The sequence below is a fragment of the Bombyx mori genome, chromosome 1 (genome assembly GCF_030269925.1).
Source record: "Bombyx mori chromosome 1, ASM3026992v2".
NCBI classification, from domain to species: Eukaryota; Metazoa; Arthropoda; class Insecta; order Lepidoptera; family Bombycidae; genus Bombyx; species Bombyx mori.
Window position 1 is genome coordinate 4,846,511 of NC_085107.1, and position 10,680 is coordinate 4,857,190.

At 33.8% G+C, this 10,680-nt stretch overlaps 1 protein-coding gene across 2 annotated transcripts; it reads left to right on the plus strand.

The window, feature by feature from the left end:
• The first annotated feature begins 1,526 nt into the window (after positions 1-1,526).
• LOC101739335 (phosphatidylserine lipase ABHD16A) lies at positions 1,527-9,848 on the plus strand. Of its 2 annotated transcripts, none has more exons than XM_021352358.3 (10): positions 1,527-1,703; positions 1,929-2,025; positions 4,974-5,027; positions 5,121-5,428; positions 5,959-6,122; positions 6,646-6,899; positions 6,969-7,130; positions 7,359-7,543; positions 8,356-8,545; positions 8,861-9,848. In XM_021352358.3, exons 1-10 carry the CDS (start codon positions 1,669-1,671, stop codon positions 8,981-8,983), a joined length of 1,572 nt encoding a protein of 523 aa, XP_021208033.1. In that variant the 5' UTR covers positions 1,527-1,668; the 3' UTR covers positions 8,984-9,848. The 2 variants fall into 2 exon arrangements, with proteins under 2 accessions (XP_021208033.1, XP_037877662.1); XM_038021734.2 differs by having other exon boundaries at positions 1,578-1,784.
• The last annotated feature ends 832 nt before the right edge of the window (positions 9,849-10,680 follow it).

Consider the following 10,680-nt stretch of genomic DNA (forward strand, 5'->3'; position numbering starts at 1 on the left):
AAAGTAGATGGCAGATGTCACCTCAATTATAGGAAACTTGAGTACATTTAATTAATTATGATTAATTTATATTTACTTGGGAAATTATCCGCAACAGATTTTTCCTGTAAGCTGTGAGACAATTAGAAAAAACACCTATTTCATCACTTAAAATTAGTTCAGCGCAATCGGACAACTCCGAATGAACGTTGACGGAGACCACACTCCCGTGCACATTAATGTAGTCCCAAAGGATTCTGCTTAAGAGAGAGTAAGCACCTAAATTCGAACGAGTGAGCTTTCTTATAAGCGGTTTATATTTCTTCGTTCTTAGTAAGTACTTAGGGGCTGATATTTTTAACTGGGTTAAGAGATTAGGTGTGGCGTTTATTCCTTGGATTAATTAGGTGGATATCCCAATCAATACATTGTTATGTGTTTAGACTTCATCTTAAAACTTGACTTACCAACTCATCTAAATCATGAAAAATCGTAAATAACCTTTTGTAAAAATGAGTTTTATCATCTTTTTATTATTATTAAAATGTGTAATCTTAACCGTAGGTTTCTTATAGGGCATCCCGCGGAGCGCTGACCTCAGCGTCCCAGCTAGTTTTTGAATTAAATTGCTTACAGTGCAAATTACATTAGAAAATTACCAGGAATTACCACGACTAACATTTGATATACATCTACAACAATAACTAATAGATACTAATTTATCAGACTACTACTAGATAATAACATTTTCTTATTAAGCGCAAGTTCCGAACAACAGCATTCAGACTGTTGATCTACCGAGAAATATTACCAGCTTGATGGAAGATCTGAATGATGTAAGTACATCACCAAATATAGTTGAAATAATTAATTTACTCATATTATCAAAATATTGTTTTGAAATGTTATGTAAAAGGATACCTAATCTCAAATAACTGTATGTGGAGAGTGAACTTAAACAAAATACATTTAAATAAAAAAGTACAAGACAGTGGTATTCAAAATTAAATAATGGAAGTTAATTGAAGAATTAATTTATAGACTTTTTTCATTCTTTAGGTGTTTTTCATTCCTTTAAATACTTATTATGGTGATTCACATTTTTGCCTGATTTCTTCTATTCTAATGTAATCTATCTGTATGTATGTTATTTAAATATAATGTATTATCTAAACTCCAATTTATACTCGATTTCTGGTATATTTTCAAGCCACTATCCAAGTCTACGGCTGCTTGTACAAGTTCAGTATACGACAAGAGTGCTTGATCGCACATACAATTGCTCTTATCGCTCATATTTGTAGGATCTAAGTCCAAAGTATTCGGAGCAACTCCATGTTCAGAGGAGAATAAATTCGCGCTGGATGCACTAACCTTCCAGTTTCATGTTAATCAGATGTTAAAAGGACTTACGCCATCGTAACATTAATAGGCACTTAGTCGGACCTGTATTCAATAAACTACAAAGCTAGCAACCTTTAGTGTGTGTGTGTGTGTGTGTATTTAGTGCATGGTTCATTTCATTTCATTTCATTTCACTCCATATTATAATTTTTCATAATACTATGAATATTAATTAAAATAATACCTTACTTAAAGTACCTTAGTTACCGGGTCATAAAATCCCTTTAAAAAAATAAAAGAAAATATCTCTTACTAGTCTGTGGCATTGTGTTTGCGACGGTCGATATGAGGGGTTTATGGAGGGGCAAGATACCTACGGGGTAGGACGGCTGCACCTCGAATTTTCTTGTTTCAATTAAGCAGAGTTAAAAGGAAAATTCAATATTACTCTGCTTATAACGGTATATAGTGACTTCTTAATTATTTAACGTGACACGAAGTTATTATAAACGGTATTATAACAATAAATTACTGTTAAACGTTAAGAAAACTAAAAATTTTTATCAATCGATATTTCTAAATTTTACATTCACTTCTACATATAGCATCATCATGGGGTCTACTGTGGCTAGAATGAGGCGTATGTGGCGATGCATGTTTTCTCCTCGACTCTACAAGATTTACTTCGATGGACGACAAGAGGTAAGTGTACCAAAGAAGATAAACATTTACATTCAATCTTTCATATTCAAGTACTTACTCAAGTATTTGCTGGAGAACTGCTATTCATTGTTAAGGGCCTTGCCCGGGTGCAATATCCTTGACAAATCCCTTTCCTCATACTAAGTCTGAATGCACCAGTAGGTGAAAATATTACCAATCAATATCCACACATTTTATGAAAATTGTAGAAAAATAGACCATGTGTCTTTTAAAAACAAAATGAGAATTGAAATAGCTACTGAAGAAGACATACTACAGATTTTCTTAATTGAACTATTAAGCAACAAATTATTAATCAAAAAATTTTTTGGCAACTATGTAATGGTGGATGATTTTACTATTATATAGTAAACAATTTCTAAGTTAGATGAACTTAATGATTTTAGTTAGAGAAAACAGTTTTTATATAAAGTAAGTTTTTTCTCATAAATAAATAACTGGGAACAAATCACATACTGTCATCTGGCCCCAAATTAGGATTCTCTATATTATGGGTACCAAAGACTGTCATTCGTACTACATTTAAACATATACATATATAGATAATAAATACATAGACAAAGAGCAAACAAACCTGTTCATCACACTAATGTTTGCCTTATGTTGGCACTGAACCTACAACCCTCTGCGCAACAGTCAGGGGTACTAACTACTGCACCACTGAGTCAGTCAAGTCTTATGTGAATATAAAATCTTGATTAAAATGTAATCACAATATTTAAATATTTTATTATAATTACTATTTTATATCCATGCTAGCTTCTTATTTTTCTCCACCTTATTCCACTAGCTGGGGTCAGCACAGCTGATTTTTCTTTTCCATTCTCTTCTATCGGCTGTCATCTCAACACACTCCTTTCTTTCTCTCTCTCTCTCTCTCTCTCTCTCTCTCTTTCATATCATCATTCACACACTCCATCCATGCTAGCATTAATAGGAAACTGAAAAAAGCCAATATTTTTTGTCAAAAAATCGCTGAACAGATTTAGGTGCAGTAGTACAGGTTCATTATCAGAATACTAAGCAATAAATAAACGATTTGAGGAAGTCGAGAATCTTTTATTTGGAAAATGATTGATACTTCAAAAGAAGTCTATGTATTTATCAGAGTTGTTTTTGAATCTACCTTGAGTCTTACACAAAAGAATAATCAACTTTAGAATTGAGAAGAATCAATTTAAGAAAAAATGAATTAAAATAAACAATGTTTCAAAATTGTAATGCAGATTTCAGGGACAATTGGTGATGTACAGATCTTTTAGGTCAAAAGGTGTCAAAAATGCAACAGAAAATACACATATGCCAGCCACCTTTATGGTATTTATGTTGTGTCTATAATCCCCAGTTAAACTAAGTTTTTATAATAAAAAAAAAGTTTGGTGAGTTGGAAGCTTTTCTACTCCCAATAAGATAAATAGATAGGTGCATTTTTTTATTACACTAAACAGATGCAGCTTTCTGTGAAAACACTGGTGCATTTTTTTATTGAATAGAAAAGCTAACTTTGTAACGAGAAGAGTAGAGTTAAGGAAGGATATTTCAAAATGATATCTAGAAGTAATAGTTCTTATTTGACATATGTAAATGCATAAGTATAATAAAAGAAAAAAATCCGATTCAATAGTGTTAAATACATTCATTAAATGTAACAATGGTACCACCTCGATGATAACCATGGTAAAAAAAAATTAAAAAAAAAACATGAAACGTTGACATGTATGTATAAGATTGAAAGAAATACATACATAGAATTAAATAAAAGAATCCGTGTATCATTTCGGAATAACAAATTTTATACAACGGCGATGTCATTTTAGTTTCGAAAAAAGTTGTATTTCATAAAATTTATCTAGGTAGGGGTAGGTTTAATTTCGCTCTACAGAAACAGCTACTATGTAAACTGCTAAAGGTATATAATTGAATGATCGATTGACCTGGACGGTCGCGTCGGCGCACTGCAGCCATCGATTTTTCAACTCTCTGAATGCAGCCGTATTTCAGGAGTATGCGTTGCAAGCATCCTGCAGTTCATATTGATCGATACTTGCATTGTGAATATTATTTAATTTTGTTTTTCAACAACTTTTTTTATATTTATAGAAACTTGTAAAATTAATTTAAATCTATTCACTTAAATAACGACCGATTTTTTAACTTCATAATTACTGATCGAAAAATGATGCGCTGCTGAATAATAAAAATGTATTTGCTTTTTACGAAAACAATAATCACATTTTGCTCACTCAGAAGTTGTAACTAAGCAAAAAAGAAGGAGCCTAAATGACAAAACATTTTGAAACATTATTATTCAGGAACGTAAACGAATGTTCCTTCTACTTTATACTCAAAGTACTCAAACTACTTTGAGGCTTAATATGGAATTTTGTTTATTTTAATTACGTCTAAGATTGGCGAAAACCGAAAAAAAACACTATAAATTTATTTATAGCTTTAACGCACGTAATAAAAGATAAAACTATTAAACGTTTTACATGTCATGAACTAGATTGGAGTTAAATTTTCTTTCTAAGAGCAATTAATCATGATGTTTTGATTTTATCATAGCAATAAAAATAATAGAAGCACAAGACTTAAAGTACAACTCCTATACTGCTGCTATTGGGCTTAGGTTTTTTTTTATTATATCACAATTGCATTCAAACCTGATTGGACAGTATCAAGTTCAAAATGTTTTTGATGAGTGAAATCATAACGTTATGTCTGGTACTATGTACTATGACTAGTAGCATGAACCTTTTTTAACATTTTTTAAATAAACGTACACGCTGCGCCGTACGTACCAGTCATCATCATCATCATCAACAGCCCACAGTCGTCCACTGCTGGACATAGGCCTCTCCCAATCCACACCACTGAGCCCGGTCTGCGGCTCTCCAGTATTGCGTTAATATTAAATTTTTTTTTAGGATCCGTATCGCCCGGTCGGAGTTGAAAAGATTGGTGAAAGGACCCTTGCAACGGTATCTATCATCTCGAAATATCTTTTTAATAAATTTAAAGAGACATTACGGAAAGGTTTTTTTTTATTCATTGGTTTATTATAATATTTACAGGCCTATACCGCTATCAGAATCGGTTATTATGCAACTCCATTGATCTGCCTATACATAATCCAACGTGGCTTTCTTTCAATGGAAGAAGTAAAAACTTTAATGCGCTTCTTCGGAGGCATCGGCTGTATAGCTACTGTTTTCTTCGTAATGCGAGCATATGGAAGATCTTACAGTCCGAAATATTTGAAATTCATTGACACTTTGGACTCTCCCATGGACGACAAGAATGCGTATCTGAAGGCGATCAGGAAATACGATTTCGACTTCTCCGCTTGGCCTGTAACCTTTACCGCTGATCCCGAAGAAAGGTTAGTGTTCTAAGTATAGAAGGAGTGTTCTAAATATCTAGGAGTGTTGTATAGTTGTATTTGGCCTCGTATTCGCTATCTGATTACAATAATATCAGTATTTAATTTTTGATGGCCGTACATACGATCTAGCGGACATATCCTGAATGTCCTCTACTTTGAACCATGGAATCTGACTCAGTGGTTGAATGGCCATCCCACACTTCAAACCGGATCGCGTGCTATCTTCGCGGTGTAAATGAATAGGGCTGTGGTACTTAACTGTCTCGGTTCATACCACGACCTAATTCCAGTAAATATGAATTCTTGATGGTAATAATATAGGCTGATTGAATACCAGATTAATTCGTAGGAACTTGTTAATTTCTTTTTTTACGAAACTTACGCACTGCCTGCTGAAATGTTGTGACGTCTGCAAAGTATAATGTTCAAGAACATCTCTGTTGCAGCTTACAATAGAAAATATAGATTTAAATAAAACGTGTATGGACTATATAGTATCATTAACTACTAACATTTTATTCTGACAGGCAAGAAAGCTGGCTGCAGAACCACCCTTTTGCGAAATGCGCGAACATGGACTTACCTGTTTATCAGAGGGTTATAATCCAAATTTTGGCTTTTATTGCGGCCCATACCTTCGGTATTCGTCTCATCTACCCAGGATCATTGTTCTTGATACATAATCTGTTATGTAAGTGTGGAATGATTGAGTAACTATTTAATTATAATTCAATTATTATGTTTATATATTCGATCTCCGGTAGTGGGTCTGTATACGATGCGGCCATTGTGTTCTTTTATATAACGTACGTAATTTATTAGAGATGAAACGGATATCCGGTAACTATCCGGTATACGGCCATGTTTTCACTATCCGATCTCGATCCGATTTTGTATAGTACCACAATAGGCTATGGATAACTTTTATTTTTATAATCGTACGTCAAAAGTGATTGTTTTATCAATTAGTTTGTTTAATACTCAAAATTAACAAGTGGCAAATTGTAGTGAATGAATACCAAATCGTCGTACCGAGTCGTCGCGATCTCTGCGTACGTGCGATAACACCCGAACGCGCACGAATATTTCCGAAAGGGCCGAATATCCGGCTCTCCGGTCTCGCAGTTTGCCGAATATTCGGTATCCGGTATCCGGCCAAACCACTATCCGTTTCATCTCTACAATTTATTATTAATCAATTGGTGCGTGTCAAGGGAGCGGTCTGCTCAGTGGACGCACTCAACTCGTCGAGTACTACAACGGGGAGCGCGCCAAGATCTGCACTTCCGACGGAAACCATATCGAGACAATGTTCGTTGAAAGCCGACACAAGTCATTCAAAGGTAGGACCCTGATCATCTGCTGCGAGGGAAACTCTGGTTACTATGAGATTGGCGTTATGACGACACCGGTCAAAGGTGGATTTTCCGTTCTCGGCTGGAACCACCCTGGCTTCGGCGGAAGCACTGTGAGTAAAAAAACGTCAGATTCGCTAAGAAAATAGCATTTATTGTACTCATGATTATGTTGTTTTTAGGGAACACCATTCCCGGATCAGGAAAAGCGTGCCATGGACGCTGTAATCCAGTATGCCATTTACGAGCTTTTCTTTGCCCCCGAAGACATAGTGATTTACGGATGGAGCATCGGTGGCTTCACAGCCGCATATGGTGCCGCTAACTATCCGATTAAAGCATTGGTAAGATACACACTATTATTAATTCCCAATTTCAATTTGAGTCATAAATATACCTATTATTCACAAAAGGGGTACGTACAATCTTAAGTAATTTTAAACTAATTCAATGTTATACATATTATGAACATGTATGCTTCTACTTTAAAGGATGATATAATATTTATTTCGTTCCACCGTACAGAAAAATACGGTAATAAGCCATTCATAAAAATTGTAAACTTCGAATAGATTCTGGACGCGACCTTCGATGACCTTTTGCCGCTGGCCAAGAATCAGATGCCTTCCTCGTGGTCTCGTCTGGTGAAGGAAGTAATTCGCTCTTATGTGGACCTGAACATTGGCGAACTAGTCAACCAGTACGAAGGACCTCTTCAATTGATCAGGAGGGGTGACGATGAGATTATTTGCTTGAGGTACTTATTAGTTACAAGATAGTCTGATTCTTGGAACATCAATTATTATTTATTAAACTGAAAGACAAGGTCAACTCGATGATAGCCATGATGATGATGATGATGAAATTAAAGAAAAGTTGACTGTCTTCGTTTATTTATTTATTTATTACACTTCATGTAAAATTTACATTAGTGGACTTAATGCCTAAGGCATTCTCTACCAGTCAACCAAAGGTAGTGCAGAGTAAATAGTGGTAGGTGCAATGAAATTTATATTAAGTTACGAATACATACACAAAAAAAGTATATATATATATACATATATCCACAATCACATATACACACACATACATACATATAATAGTATATACAGTATTAAAGGAATATATTAATAAATTTCCTTAACAAATAAATTTATCTTAATAAGTTCATGAGATTCTGCTAACTTTTCCAACAGCATTCGCCGAACCAGGTTACTAGGTACTAGGTACCTAAGGTTTTAAAAACGCTGAATGGTCTTCTGAACTCTGTTCGTTTCTACTAATCGTTTGAAACTAGGTTTACGTGTGTCTAGTGCGGATTAGACATCTTCTAATTCAACGGTCGACAATCCTCATAGTTGTATATATATACATACTTACATATTTCATCATTATTAAAAGGGGACACTTCTCATCTTTGCATTGGTGGCCCTTAACCCCCCTACCTTACCGCGTATTATATAAATGCTTTTACCCGTTTGTTAGTTCGTTAAACAATTCAGTTGAATAAACTGTTATATTAAATTGGGTACTGATATCTTAAAATTTAATGACTTATGTGTTTTTTAGGTCTGGCGACATCACCACTAATCGTTGCAACAACCTAGCGTTGAAAGTAATAAGCCATCGCCATCCGAAACTGGCCAAAGATGAGGACTATATGAGGCTTTTCGTGAACTGCGTTGCCATGACCGAGAACGAGCGCGTGGAGGCCTATGAAACTGATATCACTTCCAACGAACGTACTGTGCTGGATGTGGTAAGTTATGTACGCTGAAGTATTAAATTTTAACTAATAATCTATTCTCAGACTTTCAACAATAACAAAAGTTTGACAATAAACACAGATTATACGTATATATGTTGTGTCAAATACATGGTATTGTGTTTAATGATTTCTTTACTGATTGCTTCTCTATACTGTCTATAAGTGTGAGAAATTTCATACTCTTTTGTCCGTGCAATTTTCGTAAAAAGGGGTCCAAAGTTTCTGCTTCACGTATTAAATGTACTCTCAATAATGTTTTGATCAATCTGTTTAGTATGTCATGTCTCATTACTCTTTAATATTTAGGTGTCGCTGTACATGCGTGACTTCGCTTCGAACCACTGCACCGCCCTGCCGGAGACCCACTTTGACATGATCATGGAGTTGCTCGAGGTAGCCCCAGGTGTGCAGCGAGAACTTAATTCTTAAGCTTATTACAATATCTCTTTTGCATTAATTGTTTAATGACTATTCTTGGAACTTTTACTAGGAATAGTAATTTTGAAATTGGGTATTTATGGTGCGTAGTCTGCTAACGCAGCAAGGATCGGTATAAAGTTTCAGGTCTTAAATTAAATTTAAAATGTTTCCCGTATATTTTATCACATTGAATCATAATCATGTTACACCCTTAGGGTGATTAATGTCTAACTTAATTTATTCATACTGCTTGTGACACAGGCTCACAAGTTCCGTTGATGTGGTAGTTTTAATGTGTTTTTGAAAGTATTACTCCAACTTTGTCAATCTTAATTGATATTCGTAATCTGGTAGAGGGTTCGAGGTGTTTAATAAATAATAGGTGTCTATTTAATATACACGACTTCGTGTATACGGCCGAAATATGGTGTATTATGTGCAATATATTTCGTTTTATTTAATCACCAGTATAATGGATATTTCTAATATTTTTAACATTTCTGATTTTAAATTCAAGCTCAAAATGGAGTGACAGTTAAGACTATCTGATACATATACACGTTATATACGAAGTAAACGTAACTAGATAATTTAGAACTTTCCTCAAATTAAATAAGTTTGTATTTATTAATTTTTAAGTAACTATTTATTTTAGAAGGATCCAATTATCCAATTGTTCTCGCTCATTTGTTTTAATATTTTAAAATATCACATATTTAAGACTATTGAATTTACTGTATTTTAATATTCGTCAATGAAATTGGTGTTGTAGTTAGTTTTAGATAATAAGTGTGTTGCATGATATTATGCTATTTTAATCCAATGACTGGACGTCTAATATTTATTAGAAGAATTAAAGTTCAAATAGAACAAATTAGTCTTTTATTCAAGCCATTACCTTAAATTAATGAATTAATATCAGTTAAATTATTTTAGTAACGTAGTATTTTTCTGTCAACTCTTATCCGTTTCAATAACTTAGGTATATCGCAGATGTCTTTACAAAAAAATTTAATTCCATTAAGCGATATTGCGCAAAACTCTTTAAAATAATGATTTCGAGTGAGTTAAATTTTTGGCCGCCGCCTGATATTGTTGTTCTTTAAGGTAAGTATCGTATATCATGTCTCCTAATAGGCAGATGTTGAACAAAATCGTACTATGCTATAGACGAAAGTCAGAGGTGGAGGCAGTCAGGTTTGGATTATCGATCATCTTATTCAGAGAGATCGTTTAAAATCTTTGGGTCTAAAAAATATTTTCGGTGTTTTAAACCATATGTTCTACGGAGAGTATTCTAAATTGTAAAGTAACTCTAACCAAAATGATTAATACAAAGAGTATTCAATATTAAATTTTATATAAAAATGCCTAAACAGACTTTTCACTGATATAAGCCGTAAAGCTATCTGTCGAGTTTGTCATTACTTAGGGTGAAAATATAATTTTTATAAGTATCTATTCGAGTAGTTTATTTCTAAATTATTTAATGATTAATTAAATTTGCTTTTAGGGAAGTAGGAATTTATTTTTATAGCATGAGAAACCAAATATTAAACGTTATCATATATTATAAAGTTGCGTTTACGACTCACGCGGAACAATTGATCTCGATTTTCTTCCCTGAGATCAGCTTATTGGTTCGTTTCGATAAAAAATCGATCCTTTGTTCAAAGATTTCGATATGTCAACCGAGAAAACCGCCG